Genomic DNA, 22,002 nt, shown 5'->3' on the forward strand with positions numbered 1-22,002 from the left:
AGGAGTTGAACACGTGGCTGCAGGGATGGTGTAGGAGGGAGGGTTTTGGTTTCCTGGATAATTGGGGCTCTTTCTGGGGTAGGTGGGTCCTCTACAAACAGGATGGTCTTCCCCTGAACCAGAGGGGTACCAATATCCTGGGGGGGAGATTTGCTAGTGCTCTTCGGGGGGGTTTAAACTAATTCAGCAGGGGGATGGGAACCTAAATTGTAGTTCCAGTGTGCAGGATGTTGAGAGCAGTGAGGTCAGGGATAAGGTTATAAGGACACAAGAGGGCACTGGCAAGCAAGAGCTTGGTTTAAAATGTGTCTACTTCAACGCCAGGAGCATCCGGAATAAGGTGGGTGAGCTTGCAGCATGGGTTGGTACCTGGGATCTCGATGTTGTGGCCATTTCAGAGACATGGGTAGAGCAGGGACAGGAATGGATGTTGCGGGTTCCGGGATTTAGATGTTTCACTAAGAACAGAGAAGATGGTAAAAGAGGGGGGGGTGTGGCATTGTTAATCAAGGAAAGTATTACAGCGGCAGAAAGGACGTTTGAGGACTCGTCTACTGAGGTAGTCTGGGCCGAGGTTAGAAACAGGAGAGGAGAGGTCACCCTGTTGGGAGTTTTCTATAGACCTCCAAATAGTTCCAGAGATGTAGAGGAAAGGATAGCAAAGATGATTCTTGACAGGAGCGGGAGTAACAGGGTAGTGGTTATGGGGGACTTTAACTTTCCAAATATTGACTGGAAATACTATAGTTCGAGTACTTTAGATGGGTCTGTTTTTGTCCAGTGTGTGCAGGTGGGTTTTCTGACACAGTATGTAGACAGGCCAACCAGGGGCGATGCCACATTGGATTTGGTACTGGGTAATGAACCCGGCCAGGTGTTAGATTTAGAAGTTGGTGAGCACTTTGGTGATAGTGATCACAATTCGGTTAGGTTTACCTTAGCGATGGGCAGGGACAGGCATATACAGCAGGGCAAGAATTATAGCTGGGGGAAAGGAAATTATGATGCGATTAGGCAAGATTTAGGATGCGTAGGATGGGGAGGGAAACTGCAGGGGATGGGCACGATCGAAATGTGGAGCTTATTCAAGGAGCAGCTACTGCGTGTCCTTGATAAGTATGTACCTGTCAGGCAGGGAGGAAGTTGTCGAGCGAGGGAGCCGTGGTTTACTAAAGAAGTTGAAGAGCTTGTCAAGAGGAAGAAGAAGGCTTATGTTAGGATGAGACGTGAAGGCTCAGTTAGGGTGCTTGAGAGTTACAAGCTAGCCAGGAAGGATCTAAAGGGAGAGATAAGAAGAGCAAGGAGAGGACACGAGAAGTCATTGGCGGATAGGATCAAAGAAAACCCTAAGGCTTTCTATAGGTATATCAGGAATAAAAGAATGACTAGAGATAGGTTAGGGCCAATCAAGGATAGTAGTGGGAAGTTGTGTGTGGAATCGGAGGAGATAGGGGAAGTGTTAAATGAATATTCTTCGTCAGTATTTACAGTGGAGAAAGAAAATGTTGTCGAGGAGAATACTGAGATACAGACTACTAGGCTGGATGGGATTGAGGTTCACAAGGAGGAGGTGTTAGCAATTTTGGAAAGTGTGAAAATAGATAAGTCCCCTGGGCCAGATGGGATTTATCCTAGGATTCTCTGGGAAGCCAGGGAGGAGATTGCAGAGCCTTTGTCCTTGATTTTTATGTCGTCATTGTTGACAGGAATAGTGCCGGAAGACTGGAGGATAGCAAATGTTGTCCCCTTGTTCAAGAAGGGGAGTAGAGACAGCCCTGGTAATTATAGACCTGTGAGCCTTACTTCGGTTGTGGGTAAAATGTTGGAAAAGGTTATAACAGATAGGATTTATAATCATCTTGAAAAGAATAAGTTCATTAGAGATAGTCAGCACGGTTTTGTGAAGGGTAGGTTGTGCCTCACAAACCTTATTGAGTTTTTTGACAAGGTGACCAAACAGGTGGATGAGGGTAAAGCCGTGGATGTGGTCTATATGGATTTCAGTAAGGCGTTTGATAAAGTTCCCCACGGTAGGCTATTGCAGAAAATACAGAAGTATGGGATTGAAGGTGAATTAGTGCTTTGGATCAGAAATTGGCTAGCTGAAAGAAGACAGAGGGTGGTGGTTGATGGTAAATGTTCATCCTGGAGTATAGTTTCTAGTGGTGTACCACAAGGATCTGTTTTGGGGCCACTGCTGTTTGTCATTTTTATAAATGACCTGGATGAGGGTGTAGAAGGGTGGGTTAGTAAATTTGCGGATGACACGAAGGTCGGTGGAGTTGTGGATAGTGCCGAAGGATGTTGTAGGTTACAGAGGGACATAGATAGGCTGCAGAGCTGGGCTGAGAGATGGCAAATGGAGTTTAATGCGGAAAAGTGTGAGGTGATTCACTTCGGAAGGAGTAACAGGATTGCAGAATACTGGGCTAATGGGAAGATTCTTGGTAGTGTAGATGAGCAGAGAGATCTTGGTGTCCAGGTACATAAATCCCTGAACGTTGCCACCCAGGTTAATAGAGCTGTTAAGAAGGCATATTGTGTGTTAGCTTTTATTAGTAGGGGGATCGAGTTTAGGAGCCACGAGGTCATGCTGCAGCTGTACAGAACTCTGGTGCGGCCGCACCTGGAGTATTGCGTGCAGTTCTGGTCACCGCATTATAGGAAGGATGTGGAAGCTTTGGAAAAGGTGCAGAGGAGATTTACTAGGATGTTGCCTGGTATGGAGGGAAGGTCTTACGAGGAAAGGCTGGGGGACTTGAGGTTGTTTTCGTTAGAGAGAAGGAGGAGAAGAGGTGACTTAATAGAGACATATAAGATAATCAGAGGGTTGGACAGTGAGAGCCTTTTTCCTCGGATGGTGATGGCAAACACGAGGGGACATAGCTTTAAGTTGAGGGGTGAAAGATATAGGACAGATGTCAGAGGTAGTTTCTTTACACAGAGAGTAGTAGGGGCGTGGAACGCCCTGCCTGCAACAGTAGTAGACTCGCCAACTTTAAGGGCATTTAAGTGGTCATTGGATAGACGTATAGATGAAAATGGAATAGTGTAGGTCAGATGGTTTCACAGGTCGGCGCAACATCGAGGGCCGAAGGGCCTGTACTGCGCTGTAATGTTCTATGTTCTATATAGATCAACTGGGAAAGTGGGCAAGGGAGTGGCAAATGGAATTTAACGCAGACAAGTGTGAAGTGATGCATTTTGGGAAGTTAAACCAAGGCAGGACATATACAGTGAATGGCAGGGCCCTGGGGAGTGTTGTTGAGCAGAAAGACCTTGGGGTGCAAGTACAGAGTTCCCTGAAAGTGGCAACACAGGTAGACAGGGTGAAGAAGACGTACCGCATTTGGAGTACTGTGCAGTTCTGGTCACCACACTACAGGAAAGATGTGATTAAGCTGGAGAGGGTGCAGAAAAGATTCACAAGGATGTTGCCTGGTTTGGAGGGCTTGAGTTATAAAGAGAGATTGGATAGGCTAGGTCTGTTTTCCCTGGAGCGAAGAAGGCTGAGAGGGGACATGATAGAGGTATATAAAATTATGAGAAGCATAGAGAGGGTAGATAGCCAGAGTCTGTTTCCCATGGTCGGGGTGACTAAAACTAGAGGGCATAGATTTAAGGTGAGAGGGAGGAGGTTTAAAGGGGATCAAAGGGGTAAAATTTTTCACACAAAGAATAGTGGGTATCTGGAATGAGCTGCCTGAGGAGGTGGTGGAGGCAGGAACAGTAGCAACATTTAAGAGGCATCTGGACAGGTACTTGAATGAGCAACGCATAGAGGGATATGGAATTAATGCAGGCAGGTGGGATTAGTAAAGATAGGCATTATGGTCGGCATGGATGGGGTGGGCCGAAGGGTCTGTTTCTATGCTGTACGACTCTATGACACCACCTGCAAGTTCCCCTCCAAGCCGCATACCATCCTGACTTGGAACTATATTGCCGTTCCTTCACTGTTGTCGGGTCAAAATCCTGGAACTCCCTTCCTGACAGCTCTGTGGGTATACCTATGCCACATGGATTGTCGCAGTTTAAGAAGGCAGCTCACCACCATCTTCTCAAAGGCAATTAATGATGGGTAATAAATGCTGCCCTTGCCAGTGACACTCACATCCCAAGAACGAATAAAAAAACAGTTTTGCAACTCAAGTTTTCTTTCAGCAGTGACGTACATCGATGCCAAGGCATCAACAATCCTCCTCCCATACATACACACTCACATATCGCATTATTTCAAACTTACTTCAGTAGGTGGAGAAGCTGTCCTGTGGTTGGTGCTATTTCCCCTGTGGAAACACAAACGGCAAGTGAGTACAGTATAACCTGAAGGGGAGAAAGGATCAGAGAGTCAGCAAGTGATTCGGCGAATTCTTGGGGAAAGAAATGAGGAAAGCCAATAATATATTTGAAGTGTTATAATGTAGGAAATACAGCAGCCCATTTGCACACAGCAAGCTCCCACAACAAGTTGTGATAATGACCAGGTCATCTGTTTATTCGAGAGGTTGGTTGAGGGAGAGATATTGGCCAGGACATAGGAGGGAACTCACCAGCTTGTCTTGGAAATGGGATCTTTTAGGTTAACAAACGCGCATTGTTTCAAAGATTTTATGACAGAGTATGGGAGTAAATGTACCTGGTGGGACCGTAGTTGGCAGGGGTAGGCTTGATGGCCTGATGTTCTTTCTTTGTGCATTCGGTAAAGAAACAGTTACACAAAAATAGAGGCAAAGATAAAGAACGAAACTACATTTATACACAGTTTATCACATTCTCTGAATGCCTGAAAATAGTTCACATACAGTGAATTACCCTGGTGCGATGTGACTGTGCTTGCGGTTCATAACCCTGGATCCAGGGCAATGTTCCCTCTAATTTCCCTTCACTGTGCACGGCCCATTTGTTGCAAGGCGTGGTCCCTTTAAGATTGCCCCTTCAAAAGGAACCACTGCTTGGCACACTCCTGATTGCTGTGTGGCTGCACACTCGCACAGCTTAGAGGGATGCAGGCAATCTCAGCACAGCAGCTGGCTATTATAAGTCGATGAAGCTTCCTTTCAGCTGTACTATGGACTTTAAAAGGTCAGTGTTTCTATTCCCCCGAGCTTTGTAAAGCATTTACTTTTTATTTGCTTCTGTCTCCCTTACCACCTTCTTCACAAGTTGTTGAACAATGCTGCAGCAGGTTTTCACTGCTGTCTACAGCTCTCCAGTATTCTAAACGCACACCTATTCATCTTTGAGTGCTCCACTACAGAAAATGACATGAAAGTCACAGGGAGCATACAGTGTAGACTCACCAAGAGGATGTGCCAGGGATGGAAACCAGTTACGAGGAGAGACCCGAGATTCTGAGACTATTTCCACCGGAGCAGAGAAAGCTAGTTTAATAGGACTTATTTTTTAAATTATCAAATATTTGATACTGTGAATGAGGAATGGGTATTTTCTCTGGTTGGGGTGTCTGTGATTAAGGGGTCATCAATTTAAAACTGAGGAGAGAGATGAGGAGATATTTCTTTATGCTAAGGATTGTTGCAGTGTGCAATGTTTTGCCACAGGATTGAGGGAGAGTCCAGTGCATCCTTTCAGAGAAAATTGGATAAATATTTGACAGAGAGAACAGTACAAAGCTGTGGGGATACAGTAGGGATGTGGCATGAGATTTTGGGTTGCCCTAGCAAAAGAGCTGGCAGAGACACGATGGGCAGGATGGCCTCCTTCAGTGCATTTAACATTCCATGGTGGAACCCTACATGCTTTACTTTTCTGTCTTCCTATCTCCCACTCTACCTGCTGCAGGAGTTCAGCCACTAATCTCTTCCAAAATCACTTTGTCTTGCCTTCTCTTCCCGTGCCTTCAAACGGCTCTTTTCAACAGTGTCCTTGAGATTTCTCTCTCCACCCCCCGAGATTCCTGACTTACTGTTCAGTGCTCATCGCTCCCGCCTAAAATGTGTTCAGCTATTGAAGGGGCACTATATAAATGTAGGTCATTTGAACCTGGGGAGGGAGTGTGGGGATAAGTTCCAAGCTGGATCCTGTCCTCATGTGATATTCACACACGCACATCTTGCACCTGACTCACTGCATAGTACACAGGAACAGGAGGAGGCCATTCAGCCCCTTGAGCCTGTTCTGCCTTTTTTATTGGATCAAAACTGACCTGTGAGCTAACACCATACACCCTCCTTTGCCCCATATCCCCTAATACATTGGGTTATCAAATATCTAGCAATCTCAGATTTGAACTTAATAATTTATCAAGCGTCAACTGACATTTGCAGAAGAGAGTTCCAAACTTCTTTGCGTGTAGAAGTCTTTCCTAACTTCAGTCCTGAAAGGCCTGGCTCTAATTTTTAGGCTATGTCGCCCATTCCTAGAGGAGCAGGCTTTTTCCCATAGGAACAGGAGGAGACCATTCAGCTCCTTGAGCCTGTGCCACCAATTAGGTTATGGCTGATCTGTATCATAACTCCATCTACCCACCTTAGTTCCATAACCCTTAATACCCTAATAGCCTAAAAAATATCTATAATCTCAGATTGGAATTTCAATTGTACCCTAGATGCAGTAGCTTTTAGGAGGAGAGTGTTCCAAATTTCCACTATGCTTTGTGTGAAAAAGTGCTTCCTGATATCACTCCTGAATAGCCTTGCTCTAATTTACACGTTACAGCCCCTTGTTCTGTAAAGGCCTGCTCAAGTGATCAAAAAAGCCCGACCCAAACCCGACGGAACCACATGGGACCCGAGCCCGACCCGGCCTGAGTCCCTCCATTTTCCCGCCCCCGAGCCCAGCCCAACCCAACCCGCCCTGACTCGACCACCGGAATGTTCCCTTTACTTACCTTCCGGCTCCCAATCTGCCAGAAGCTGCAGCATGAGTGTGATGACTCAAGTTTCCCTGCTGAAGCCCCGGACTTGCCGTTCAGGTATGTTTTTAACTTTTAACACTTACCTTGCTGTGTGTGTCCGGCCCGACCCCGCAGACCGGACCCGGAAGAGCGGCCAGACCCGACCCGAACCCGACATATGTCATCGGGTCCTGTCGAGTTCGGGTCGGGTAGCAGGCCTTTATTGTTCTGGACTCTTCCACCAGAGGGAAATAGTTTCTCTCCACCAACCCTATCAAACCCTTGCATCATCTTAAGCACCTCAAATAGATCACCCCTTAATCTTCTTACTGTTCCCAAAGCCAAGGGCACGAAGAGAAGCCAGAGTGTGCAGACTTGACTTATCTCAGCTAAGGTGACAGTCGGGGCTTGGGGAGAAATAATTTCTGCCCACTCCCAATCGCTATCCAGTCACTCCAGTTTAAAATGAGCGTGTGTGTTGAGCAAGGAGAGGATGAGGCCCAGGCTGCGAAGCCCCTACTGCCCCTTAAATACTCCACTTGTCCACGTGTGAAGAATGGTCAGTTGAATAAGGTAGCAGGGGGTGCCCGATGCCCCTGCAATTGTATCTCATGAAACAACCAACAACGACTTGCCATTAACATGGTAAAACGTCCCAAGGCGCTTCACAGGAGTGATTATCAAACCAAATTTGACACTGAGCACAAAAGGAGATATTAGGACAGCTTGGTCAAAGATCTAGTTTTAAGGAGCATCTTCTAATGGTGGAGATGTCAGCTTCAGGAGAGGAGGTGGGGTGCGGGGAAACTTGGGGGTAAAGGAAAAACCCAGTTACTTACTTAGATGACCTTGATTCTGTGAAGAGAAAAACAAACCAGAATTAATATTTAACAATTACAAACAACATTATGAATGGGAAACATGCTTTGGAACAAATATAAAACAAATCAAACAATTGAAATAAATATGAGAAGGAGGAATGCTTTTGTAGGACGGATGGTTATACAAATATTGTTTGATGTTAAAATTTACAAGAACAAGTCACAGCTCATTTTACTAGATTTCTGCATCAAATATTTCCCCTTTCTCTCCCCTCTCTCAATTACTTCCCTGTCTCTCTTGAAGATGAAGACTCTTACTGGCAGTGTAGTTCTATGGACTTCATTCACCTTGCCTCAGTGGCCATTCTCCATGTGTGAGCCTTGAGGGTCGGCATCACCTGGCTATTTGACTGTGGAAGGTATCGCAGAAAAGCCCATTCTCATCAGAGCTCCACACATGTGCAGCTCACTCAATCTGCCCCCTTGCTCACAGGAGATAAATCATTTCCCAACAATCCGCTACAGACACTGATCCATGAAACAAGACATTACTCACTCCCTAAGTAGCCCTTTCTGTGGGCATAGTACACTCCGAGCCCGCACAGTGACAGTACCAAGGCGATGATTACTACGGTGATGACGATTGCACTGACGTCGAGATCATCTGTGAACAAGTGTGGAGGGTGAGTGTGAGGCAAACAATCTCATCAATGGACAATATGAAGAAAAGAAAGGAAGAACTCACATTGATATAGTGACTTTCACACCCTCAGAATGTCACAAAGTGTTTTACAGCAGTTATTTGAACCAGAGGCTTTGAACTTTTAATCAATTCTTTAACTTTATGAATGTTCTTTTAATAGAAGAATGCTAACTTTATTATTAAGTATAAACTCATTCAAAAAAAGACACATTTATGCAGCACCTTTCACACGCGCAGGACATCCCAAAGCGCTTTGCAGCTTTACATCTCGCTTTTGTGGTGTAGTCATTGTTGTAAGGTGGGAAAGCAGTTTGTGCACAGCAAGGCCCAACAAATAGCAATGTGATATTGACCAGATCATCTGTTTTTTCCAGTTGGCTGAGTGGGAAATATTGGTCAGGACACCAGGGAGAACTGCCCTGCTCTTCTTCGAAATAGTGACATGAGATCATTTACGTCCACCTGAGAGGGCAGACGGGGCTTTGGTATAACAGCTCATCCAAAAGACAGCACCTCTGACAGTACTGCACTGGACTGCAGCATCAGCCGAGAACTTGTGCTTGAGTCTCCAGAATGAACCCACAACCTTCTGACTCAGAGGCAAGAACACTATCCACTGAGCCATGGCTGACAGTTATGCATTGAAGTAATGAAGATGGCTTCTGGTATTTCATCGATATTTGTAAATTTATGAAGGGTTTTGGTACAGCGAATATGGAAAAACTATTTCCCCTGGTTGGGGAGTCAGTGATAAGGGGGTCATCATTGTTATTAAGAGTGAGGAGAGAAATTATGAGAATATTCTTTACATCGCAGACTGTTGGTACATGGAATGCTTTGGCACAGGTTCTGGTTCTGGTTAAGGCAGAGGCCATTGTATCTTTTAAAGGGAAATATTTGAAGCAGAAGAAGATACAAAGCTGTGAGGAGACATTAGGACGTGGGTTAAAGAGGCAACACAGACACAATAGCCGGAATGGCCTTCTTCCCTGCTGTAAACTTTCAGATTCTATCTCTGGTCTTAGCTGCTTTTGCTGATCTTTGTTGGGGAGATTGTGGGAGTCTAGGGGTCACAAATAGAAGATAGATACTGATAAATTTAATAGGGAATTCAGGAAAATCTTTATCCAGATAGTGATGAGAATGTGTAACTTGTTACTACACGGAGTAGTAACATGGATGCATTTAAGGGAGATCTAGATAAACATATGAGAGAGAAAGGAATAGAAGGATATGCTGATAGAGTTAGATGAAGTAAAATGGGAGGAGGCTTGTGTGGAGCATAAACATCGACAGAGCCCAGTTGGGCTGAATGTCCTGTTTCTGTGCTGTATGTTTTATGCAATTCGTAAAGATTCTGATTCACACCCAAGAATGTTTCTACATGAACCAAGCTGACAAGCAAAGAATACAAAAGATGGGAGGACATGGTGATGTTATTCTGGTCTATAAAAATCAGTCTTTAGTTAGGCTCCATTTATGGCAAAGAACTCCTTCCTCTCTTTAACACAACAAGACAGGGAAATGCATGATCTACGTACAAATGCGGCAGCACTTACTGATTTGCATGAACTTAACAGAACATCTCTGTGTCTGGCCAACTCCATTATTCGCTTCACAGAAATATGATCCACTGTTACTCTTTCTGACAGGATTAAATGTCTGCCAAAGCAAAAAAAAAATGAAAAATAGGAGCATACAGACATGGAATAAAGATCATTGCTTGGTTATCATCTCCACCTGGTTTCCAAATTCATTTCACATTGTGAGCTGGTTCCCAAGCAGAGAAACCATTCTTCTAGTGCTGGTCTCCTAGTTTTAGAGACAAGGAGGCCTTTTATTTTTAGTATTCATGATTGGACAGTATGGAGCTGGATTTTAATTTTAAAAAACTTTGTACTTGTACAAACAGACCTGTTTCCTTAATATGCAGAACTTTCCCACCTCAGTTGGGATGTCCGGACTGGGCAAAAAGTTGACACCCAATGTTAATTATATATCAATTTGGTGTTTAATTATATTCAGGTGAAGGGCATTAACTGGGGATTCACTCATGCTCATATATATTGGAGCAGGCTGAAACTGAGGTTGTTGGATTGGAGGTTTATGATATGTAATATGTGTCTCTGTATAAAGGCTCCAGTTCTGTTCTTCACTACCTGGCTATCTGAGTTGTAACACCCAAACTCCAAGGATGACAGTCAATATCAAGCATCATTGCTAAAAGTTGTTCTTGGGATGTGGGTCACACTGGCAAGGGTACATTTGTTGCCCATCTCCAGATGCGCTGAGCTCCCTTCTTGAAGAGTCACCCATAAAGTATCAGATTGAAGTTACATATAGGCCAGACCAGGTAGGGGTCACCACATTAGTGAAATAGTTGGATTTTCACGGTCATTGATTTTCACCTGGTACCAGCCCACTAATCACTAGACTTATTCATTGCAATTTCCCATGGTCGGATTTGAACTCATGATCTTTGGGTTGCTAATCCAGTACTATAATCACTACCACACTCTGTAAGCAATGACATACCAAATCTTGGCTACAGTGTTTGGACCCAACTCTTGAGAATATATTCTTACAGAAACCAAATGCTGAGCGGTTAGATTGATAGGTACTACGATGCCACAATTACATGGGCTGGGATTTTACCCTTGGCGGATGGGAGCCGTCCACCGACTGAAAAGTCGGTGGCAAATTTGCTTCCGCCTGGCCTGAGGATCTGACCCTTATTTTGCAGGTGTCGGGCTTTAATTGGTCTGAGGCAGGACTTCCGCCCGCTTGAGGTAGGAAGTCCCGCCTAATAGAGCTGCCGGCCAATATGTGGGCCGGCAGCTCTCTGTCCCAGCAACGCCACCGGGAGTGGTGACGACTGCTGGGACTGTAACCCAGCTGCGTGAGGAAAATGTCAGGGAACCCCAAAATGCAGGTACGTTTCTGTGATCGGTCGGGCCCGGCGAGGCAAGGGTGGTCGATTGGAGGACCGGGGTGTGTGTTGGGTGTTGGCAGTGGTTGGGGTAGCGGGGGCAGCCCACCGTCGGGCACAGGGTGCCCGATCATGAGGCCACCCCACCCCTCAGGATGCCAGACAACCACCTGCTTTTAACAGGCGGCTTTTCTTTGGCCTGGCTGCCCGACCAGCCACGGGTAAAATCCCCGTGGAGGTGGGTGGAGTAAAGCATGACTACCCGACCCGAATCCGACCAGACCCGACAACATGTGTTGGGTTCGGGCTGGGTCGGGCATTCAAGCTCGGGTCGGGTCCGGCTGGACGTGGACACAGTGTTGCCTTGCTCAGGGAGGGAAGTAATCTTCAAAATTAACTTCATTACAGTAGTCGGGTCGGGCGCAGAAAAAAAATCAAAGGACTCGGGCCTCTATCGGGTTCGGGTTGGATGTGGTCGGGTCGGGCCAGGTCAAATTTCAATTTCATACCCGAGCAGGCCTTTAGGGCAGAGGCCATTAAGTGGCCACTTAAGTGCCTTGACTGGCCTGGGGTTGGCAGGCCATTTTTAGCTGTCGCTGCCCTGCGTAAAGTGGCGGTGGAGGCAGGAGCAGGTTGAGAAGGGCCCCCTGAGCCTCCCACTCCATTTTACGCCCCCCCCCCTCATCACCACCTTCCACTCTTTGGGGAGGCGTAAAATTCCGGGCATGCTCTCGCTGTCAAGGAGTGGGAACTGAAACAGGCTTGAGCCCATTTCCACTAACTTCCAGCATGAAGCAGGACAGGCTTGCTGCGAGCATTCATATAGGAAAGGAGGAGAGGGAAAGACTAGCTGATCCGTCCAGCTTGTCCTGTTTTGGCACTCCTGCACCCCATCAACCCCCTCCCACAGGCACGTAATCTTCTGAGAGAGAACCTTAGAGATCTGATTAAAAATAAAAGCGGGGTGAGGAGGAGAATTTTTTTTTAATGCAGCGAGTTGTTATGACCTGGAATGCACTGCCTGAAAGGGCAGTGGAAGCAGATTGAATAGTAACTTTTAAAAGCGAGTTGGATAAATACTTGAAGGAGACGCATTTGCTAGGCTGTGGGGAAGGCAGGGCAGTGGGACTAATTGGATTGCTCTACCAAAGAGTAGCCACAGGCACAATTGACTGAAAGTGCACAGAAGGAGGTCAATCATTCTATGAAGTTCCCTCTCAAACCGCAAAGTGATCAAACAAGCTCTAGGAGGCAGTGGTGTCTGAATGGACACAACCCCCAATGACCCACCTGTAGATATGTTGGCCACTCTCAGGAACTCACCCAGGTCCCTTTCTGAACCCTTGTAAGGAAAACACACACACTGACTTGTCAGCAACTTAATGCAGATGTCAATGACTATCTCCAGAAAGACGCATCTCCTATCATCTAACCTAGCTCTATGTTTACCTAACTTGCACTCATGCCACTTGACCTCCCTAACCTATCTCGCTCAAATAGTCCATCCACTTGGACAGAATCTAATCCTTTCATTATTTCACACACCTCAATCAAATCTCTTTGAAGTGAAAAGACCCAGATCTCTTAGCGTATCATGGTAACTCAAGCTAGTTGTCAATTTAGTGGCCCTCCTCTGAACCTTTTCTTGAGCCTTGATATCACCCACAATGTGAGGAGACCAAAACTAGACGCAGTACTCATCTTATTCTTTCTCTCACTTTCCAATGTCGGATTACAAAGCCAGGTGTTAGAAACACGGTCCTTGTGGGCAGAGCAGGGCAAGAGGCCCTTCTGTTGCTGAAAGTGGAATGTCCCAAACTCCAGGACATTTGAGGGAAATGAACAGGCCGGCCAGCATTTCCCTGGATGCATTCGCCTGTGACAATGCTTCTCACTGTATCTGTGGATATATTAACTTGTGACTAGGCTTGCTATCATCTCCTGACATGCCAACTCTTCGCGAATTTTCACAAGAGACACGATTTCTCAGCCAAATCCAGCCTCACTCAGGATCTCATGACAGGGCTGTGAAATCTTGCGATTTTTTTTGCTGCTGATGTTTGCTCGGGGAGCCAGACTTGGACCAGCTGCTGACTCTAGAACAGGAGTGGCAGCACTACCTTTCTTTCTTGGCTCAGGCACTCCAAAAGCCTTAACTCTTTGGCCTAATTTTCAAATTCCTGCACACTCTACTCCTCCAACACTAAGCTTCTTACTTTTTTTTTCACTCCTTCACTATTGATGGCCCCTCATGTACCACTACAATCCTGCCCTCTCTATTCAGTTTGCTTTCCCCAATCTGCTTTAAAAAAGAACTCTAAAAACACTTTTTTTCTACTATGCTTTTCACTTCCTAACCTACTCTTTATTTTTAAACTTTCTCCTCTGCTTACCGTCCACTATTTTGCACTCTTCAACGTAAAGCACTTTGAGCTGTGTCCCTGCATTGGTAGTAGTGTAGAATTGCAAATTGTCTATTGGTACTAAAAGAGCAGCTCAGCTGTACTGTTCACTGAGTATCGACTATTCTGCATGTCTCTGTTATATTAAATTATTTCAAACATGAAAATAATGATTAAAACTGATCATTGAAACTAATAATTGAAATCATTACATTTTCTGGGTGGGAGCGTATATATAGTGATAGACAAGGTATTACAATTGTGTGGGACAGGCTGGATGGACTAGAGGCTCTTTACCTGTCTGTTATTATCAATATGTTTGTATTAACGTAACTGCCACCATCATACTTTGAATAACACAAATTTAAAGGTGAAAATAGTTACTCCACTGTAGACAAATGTATTTTTAAAATACTAATGCATTCAACTGGGACATGTGTGTTAGATTTCATCCAATAAGAAGGCAGCTGTTTCAGCCAATAGTGACAGTGGTGGACGGATGGATCCTTCCTGCATCCCAGTGGATGTATTAGCCCGTAACTAGGCCTATTGCCTTCTCCATTTATATATTAGCCTGTGACTAGGCTTCTCACTATCTCCATGGCTGCATTAGCCTGTGACTTAGCCTCTAACTAATCTTCAGTAAATCTGCGCAGTATTTTCAGCCAGTTGACACATTTTTGAGGGAGGGGCAATTCAGTCAAAAATCATCAGATCAAAATCACACAAAGAAAAGGCACATCAGCAGCCACTTGTGACTTAGCAGTTACCTGAATCAAATGTTTTAAACTTTTAACCAATCCCTTTACTTTATGAATATTCTTTTAACAGAAGAACGCTAGTGAACTTTATGAGGAGGTATAAACTTATTTAAAAAAGAAAAGGAAGACGTGCATTTGTATAGCACTCAGCCACTGAAGTAGTTTTCTTTTCAAAGTATGGCCAATGATGTCATGTAGGAAACGCAACAGCCAAATTGCACAAAGCAAGCTCCCAGAATTATATAATCTGATTATATGATATTGGTTGAGTGATAAATATTACACCAGGGAGAACTGCCCTGCTCCTCTTTAAATAGTGCTGTAGGATCTTTCACGTCCACCTGAGTGGGTAGACAGGATCTCCATTTAATGTTTCATCTGAAGATGGCACTTCTGACAGTGCAGAACTCCCTCAGCACTGCACAAGCTTCTGCCTCAGAGGCAGAGTGCTACCCAAATGGCCACATTTGACCAAAGCAAGAACAAGTGAGGTGGACATTTTAAGCCTCACCATTAACCATAATAGCATCCCCAGAACATTCCCCAAAAGTCTCCCTTTACCAGTAATCCAGTCTTTCGATTCACTGTGTAGGATATGTTTGTGACAGTCGAATCCTTGACAGGAAGATCCAGGAGTTTTGTGTTGTCTTTGTACCAGATGTACTGGGAGGGCGGTGAGCCCTCTGACTCCTTGCAGGCCAGCACGACCATCGACCCCGACATCGCAGAGCTTGGAACTTTACATATGGGAACAGCCGGCGGCACTGGCAATGAGACAGTAGAGATGAAGGGTGCACTGCCATGTAAATCATCAAACACCAAGAATGCATTCATAACTTGTAGTGTGTACCATCTACAAGATGCACTGCAGCAACACACCAAGGCGTCTTCAACAGCACCTTCCAAACTCACGAACCTCTACCACCTAGAAGGAAAAGGGCAGCAGACGTATGGGAACACCACAACCTGCAAGTTCCCCTCCAAGCCGCCCACCATCCTGACTTGGAACTATATCGTCGTTCCTTCACTGTTGCTGGTTCAAAATCCTGGAACTCCCTTCCTAACATTGTATTGACAGGCAGAGAGGTCTGGGTGTACAGGTCCACAGGTCACTGAAAGTGGCAACGCAGGTGGATAAGGTAGTCAAGAAGGCATTCGGCATGCTTGCCCTCATCGGTCGGGGCATAGAGTATAAAAATAGGCAAGTCATGCTGCTGCTGTACAGAACCTTAGTTAGGCCACACTTCGAATATTGCGTGCAATTCTGGTCGCCACACTACCAGAAGGACTTGGAGGCTTTGGAGAGGGTACAGAGGAGGTTTACCAGGATGTTGCCTGGTGTGGAGGGCATTAGCTATGAGGAGAGGTTGGAAAAATTCGGATTGTTTTCACTGGAACGACGGAGGTGGAGGGGCGACATGATAGAGGTTTACAAAGTTATGAGCCGCATGGACAGAGTGGATAGTCAGAAGCTTTTTCCCAGGGTGGAAGAGTCAGTTACTAGGGGACATAGGTTTAAGGTGCGAGGGGCAAAGTTTAGAGGGGATGTGCGAGGCAAGTTCTTTACACAGAGGGTGGCGAGTGCCTGGAACTTGCTGCCGGGGGAGGTGGTGGAAGCAGGGACGATAGCGACGTTTAAGAGGCATCTTGACAAATACATGAATAGGAAGGGAATAGAGGGATACGGACCCTGGAAGTGCAGAAGGTGTTAGTCTAGGCAGGCATCAATATCGGCGCAGGCTTGGAGGGCCGAATGGCCTGTTCCTGTGCTGTACTGTTCTTTGTTCTATCACTGCGGGCGTACCTACCCCACATGGACTGCAGTGTTCAGGAAGGCAGCTCACCACCACCTTCTCAAGGGCAATTAGGGATGGGCAATAAAAGTTGGCCTTGCCAGTGATACCCACATCCCACGAATGAGTAATAATAAAAAAAGGACCATGAATGTAATAAAATGTCCCAACATGATTCATAGGAGCATTATCAAAGTATGACACCAAGCCATGTAAGAAGGTATTAGTGCAGATGACCAAAGGGCTTTGTTTAGCTAAAGCATGACTTAAATCCTCACATTCTATTCATCTAGATATAAAGGCTAGGAAGTTAGGTTTTAAGAAGCATCTTAAAGTAGGAGAGGTAGAGAGGTGGAAAGGTTTAGGGAGGGAATTCCAGAGCTTAGGGCCCTGGCAGCTGAAGGCACAGCCACCAATGGTGGAGAGATTAAAATCAGGGTTGCACAAAAGGCCAGAATTGCAGGAGTGCAGAGATCTCAGAGGGTTGGAGGAAGAACTATGAATGAAGGAGGCCATTTAGCCCTATTCCACCATTCAATAAGATCATGGCTGATCTGTGACCTAACACCATATCCCCGCCTTTGCCCCATATCCCTTAATACCTTTGGTTAACAAAAATCTATCAATCTCAGATTTAAAATTGCCATTTGCAGAAAGGACTTCCAAAGTTCGACCACCCTTTGTGTGTAGAAATATTTCCTAATTTCACTCCTGAAAGGTCTAGCTCTATTTTTTAGGCTATGCCCAATCATCAGAAATGGTTTCTCTCTATCTACCGTATCTGTTCCCCTTAATATCTTGAAACTTTTGATCAAATCACCCCTTAGACTTTTAAATTCCAGGGAATACAACCCTAGTCTGTGTAATCGCTCTCGTAGTTTAACCCTTGAAGTCCAGGTTTCATTCTGGTAAACCTATACTGCACTCCCTCCAAGGCCAATATATCCTTCCTAAGGTGTGATGCCCAGAACTGCTCTCAGTACTCCAGGTGTGGTCTAACCAGGGCTTTGTATAGCTAAAGCATGACTCACATCCTTGTATTCTATTCTTCTAGATATAAAGGTCATTCCATTATCCTTTTTGACTATCAGGTTACAGAGATAGGAAGGGGTGAAAACATGGAGGGATTTAAACACAAGGATGAGAACGTGGACTGAGAACCAATGTACGGCAGCGAGCACAGGGATGATGGGTGAACGGAACTTGGTGTGAGTTAGGATATAGGCTAAATGCATCTTTGCTTCTCGGTTCTGGTTTCCGGAGAATGGTGCTACACCGGCCAACTGGTGGCGTTCATTCCCCTGCCTCTGGCACGGTGCTCCTGGCCAGCGGTGCAGCCTGTGAATTTGGTGGCAATCTGCAGGACCATGATAAAGTGGGTCTCTGTTGCCACAGAGACAAGGCATTCAGTCTTTTTAGATTCCTAGGTCAGTTGCAGAGGGAGAACTGGACTCGGCTGCCTTTCTGTAACATTAAAGTGCCTTCGGTTAGACTTTGTTGGGTACAGATATCAAGTATTATGATCACAGGCGGTAAACGATTGAATGGCCTACTCCTGCTCCTATGTTCATTCTACAGTGAATGATAACAAAAAAGGAAGAAAGGACCAGCAAACCCACCCTACCCAGACTCCGTGGAACCACGCTATTTACTCTCCCTCGAACCTCACAATCTCCTGCAAGAGCCAAAAACAAAAACCCAGAAGGAAATCTGCGGCCAATATCATCATATAGAGTATCAAGGAAAAAAGACTTGCACTTTTGAAATGTAGTCACTGGTGTAATGTAAGAAATGCAGCAGCCAATTTGCGCACAGGAAGCTCCCACAAAAAGCAATGGGATAATGACCAGATAATATGCTTTAATGATGTTGATTGAGGGGTAGATGTTGACCAGGCCAGCTCCCCTGCTCCCTTTTGAAATAGTGGCCCAACCAAGACGATAGACGGGTCCTCAATTTTAATATCTCCTCTGAAAGATAGACCTCCAACAGTGCAGCACTCCCTCAGAACTGCACTGCAATGTCAGTTTAGATTTTTATGCCCAGATCTCAAGACTGAGAGTTGAATCCACAACCTTCTGACTCAGAGGTACAAGTGCTATTCACAGAGCCACAGCTAACACTGGGCACTAATAAGCAGCAGATTTGAGAGAATTGGTGAATGTTAGTGAAAGGCCTTTTAAACTGTCAATATAAATTGTTCCAGGGGACAATTAGGTCATTTCTGAAGAGAGGAGATATAGTGGTAATTCGGATGGGTGGGGCTAGTCTCAGTTAAGGGAACAAGCACCTTGGGCCTAATGTGCTCATGCACTTTTTTTTATTCGTTCATAGCAAGACCAGCATTTATTGCCCATCCCTAATTGCCCTTGAGAAGGTGGTAGTGAGCTGCCTTCTTGAACCACGAGAGGACATGGGGCGAAAGTACACCCACAGTGCTGTTCGAGAGGGAGTGCCAGGATTTTGACCCAGCAACAATGAATGAACAATAATATAGTTCCAAGTTCTAGGTGGTAGAGGTCACAGGTTGAGAAGGTGCTGGTGAAGGAAACTTGGCAAGTTGCTGCAGTACATCTTGTAGATGATACGCACTGCTGCCACTGTGCGTTGGTGGCGGAGGGAGTGAATATTTAAGGTGGTGGCTGGCCTCCTGAATGGTGTTAAGTTTCTTGTTGGAGCTGCACATATTCAGGCAAGTGGAGAGTATTCCATCGCACTTCTGACTTGTGCCTTGTAGATGGTGGACAGGCTTTCGGGAGTCAGGAGGTGAGTTACTTGCTGCAGAATTCCCAGCCTCTGACCTGCTCTGAAGCAACAGTGGCTGATCCAGTTGTTTCTGGTCAATTGTGACCCCCAGGATGTTGATAGTGGGGGATTCAGTGATGGTAATGCTGTTGAATGTCAAGGGGAGGTAGTAAGATTCTCTTTTGTTGGAGATGGTCATTTCATGACATTTGTGGGGTGTGAATGTTACTTGCTACTTATCAGCCCAAACCTGAACGTCCAGTTCTTGCTTCATTCAGGCACGGACTGCTTCAGTATCTGAGGAGTTGCAAATGGTACTGAACATTGTGCAATCATCAGTGGTCATCCCCACGTCTGACCTTATGATGGAGGGAAGGTCATTGATGAAACAGCTGAAGATGGTTGAGCCTAGGACACCACACTTTTTACACAACACCTCTCACCAACATCTTGAAGTGCTTCCCTAAATTATTTTTGAAGTGCAGCTATTTTGCACACATCATGATCCCATGAACAGAATGAACCAGGTAACGTTTTTTGGTGTTGTTGATTAAGGGAAGAATGTTGGCCAGGACACTGGGAGAACCCTCTGCTCTCCTCCCAATAGTGTAAGGGGAATTTTGATAATTGCCTGAAACGTGAAACTCGACCTTGATGTTAACACTTGACCTGAAGCATGGATTTAAGCTATTGAAAGACTGTTTCTATTGATCAAGATTATGATAAATCACTGGGCTCCAGAACTCATTATAGCCTTGGTCCAAATATGGACAAATGAGCTGAATGCAAGAGGAGAGGCGAGAATGACAGCCCTCAACATCAAGGCAGCATTTGACCGAGTATGACATCAAGGAGACCTAGCAAAACTGGAGTCAATGGGAATCAGGGGTGGGAAATCTCCGACGGTTGGAGTCATACCTAGCGCAAAGGAAGATGGTTGTGGTTGTTGGAGGTTAATCATCTCAGTCCCAGGACATCGTTGCAGGAGTTCCTCAGGGTAGTGTCCTAGGCCCAACATCTTCAGCTGTTTCATCAATGATCTTCCCTCCATCATAAGGTCAGAAGTGGGGATGTTCGCTGAAGATTGCAGTGTTCGCGATTCTTCAGATACTCAAGCTGTCTGTGTCCACATGCAGATCTGGACAACATTCAGGCTTGGGCTGATAAGTGGCAAGTAACATTCACACCCTACAAGTGTCAGGCAATGACCATCTCCAAAAAAGAGAATCTAACATCTCTCCTTGACATTCAATAGCATTACCATTGCTGAGACCCCACTGCCAACATCCTGGGGGTTACCATTGACCAGAAACTTAACTGGACCAGACAAAAAAGTACTGTGGCTACAAGAGCAGATCAGAAGCTGGGGATTTTGCAGCGAGTAACTCACCACCTGACTCCCTAAAGCCTGTCCACCATCCACAAGCCACGTCAGGAGTGTGATGTAATACTCTCCACTTGCCTGGATGAGTGTAGCTCCAACAACACTCAAGAAGCTCTACACGATTCAGGTCAAAGCAGCCCACTTGATCAGCACCCCATCCACTACCTTAAACATTCACTCCCTCCATCACTGACGCACAGTGGCAGCAGTGTGTACCATCTACAAGATACACTGCAGCAACTTGCCAAGGCTCCTTCAACAGCACCTTCCAAACCCGCAATCTCTACCACCTAGAGGGACAAGAGCAGCAGATGCATGGGAACACCTGCAAGTTCCCCTCCAAGCCACACACCATCCTGACTTGGAACTATATCACCATTCCCTTCACTGTCGCTGGGTCAAAATCCTGGAACTCCCTTCCTAACAGCACCAGATGGACTGCAGCGCTTCAAGAAGGCAGCTCACCACCTTCTCAAGGGTAATTAGAGATGGGTAATAAATGCTAGCCTTGCCAGTGATGCTCACATCCCATGAAAGAATAAAAAATGTTATTAAATCACAAGCTGTGGAAACCCAGTGATTATGGCACGGGACCAGCTACCCAAAGGATAATGGAGAGCAAATAAAATAAGGCAGGCTGTATTGACCTACCCCAACCAAAGTTTTATTAAGCCACAAACAGGGATTTTATGCAGTACCATTTCAGCACCAGCAGAGGACACTGGAGCACCATATATAACAAAGAACATCACTGGCCACTTGACCCCAAATCTCCTGTCACAGTCCTAACCGCATATTAAATCACTCCAGTGTTTTTAACTTCCATTCCTCTCCCTGGAAGATTTCTCTAAATATGTAGAACTCTTTGATCAAATAATTCCTTCCCAATATGTGCATCAGTTTTAAACTTATTTTCACTTGTTTAAATTTAAGTTCTTAGAGTCTTGCAGTACAGAAGGAGGCCATTCAGCCCATCGCGAAAGTGCTATCCAATTAGTCCCACATCCCTAGGGGTTCTTTCCCCACAGCTCTGCAATCTTTTCCTTTTCAAGTACGTCTAATTTCATTTCGAAAGTTACTATCGAACCTGCTTCCATCACCCTTGCAGGCTGTGCATTCCAGGTCACAGCAAGTCACTGCATTAAAAAAAAGTCTCCTTAGTGGGCGGCGCAGTGGTTAGCACCGCAGCCTCACAGCTCCAGCGCCCCGGGTTCAATTCTGGGTACTGCCTGTGTGGAGTTTGCAAGTTCTCCCTGTGTCTGCGTGGGTTTCCTCCGGGTGCTCCGGTTTCCTCCCACAAGCCAAAAGACTTGCAGGTTGGTAGGTAAATTGGCCATTATAAATTGCCCCTAGTATAGGTAGGTGGTAGGGAAATATAGGGACAGGTGGGGATGTGGTAGGAACATGGGATTAGTGTAGGATTAGTATAAATGGGTGGTTGATGGTCGGCACAGACTCGGTGGGCCGAAGGGCCTGTTTCAGTGCTGTATCTCTAAAACTAAAACTAAACTAAATCTCCACTCTGGCTGTTTTGTCGATTATCTTCAATCTGAGTTGTCTGGTAACCAGGCAAGTGACTAAAAGCCTGGTCAAAGTGCTAGGTTT

The 22,002-nt window shown here is 45.6% G+C and overlaps 1 protein-coding gene across 2 annotated transcripts in view; it reads right to left on the reverse strand.

Annotated features, from left to right (window-relative positions):
* Window positions 1–22,002, reverse strand: part of LOC137374713 (junctional adhesion molecule B-like) — an 88,177-nt gene that overhangs the window by 7,453 nt on the left and 58,722 nt on the right. The window contains exons 5-9 of one of the 2 annotated variants that reach the window (XM_068041256.1): window positions 15,037–15,239; window positions 9,943–10,045; window positions 8,237–8,344; window positions 7,699–7,714; window positions 4,247–4,289 (exon numbers count right to left, since the gene is read on the reverse strand). In XM_068041256.1, the coding sequence (XP_067897357.1) occupies window positions 4,247–4,289; window positions 7,699–7,714; window positions 8,237–8,344; window positions 9,943–10,045; window positions 15,037–15,239 (473 nt within the window). The remainder of the gene's footprint in view (window positions 1–4,246; window positions 4,290–7,698; window positions 7,715–8,236; window positions 8,345–9,942; window positions 10,046–15,036; window positions 15,240–22,002) is intronic. The other variant, XM_068041257.1, reaches the window with a different exon arrangement.

This window comes from Heterodontus francisci, chromosome 10 (assembly GCF_036365525.1).
Source record: "Heterodontus francisci isolate sHetFra1 chromosome 10, sHetFra1.hap1, whole genome shotgun sequence".
Classification (NCBI taxonomy): Eukaryota; Metazoa; Chordata; class Chondrichthyes; order Heterodontiformes; family Heterodontidae; genus Heterodontus; species Heterodontus francisci.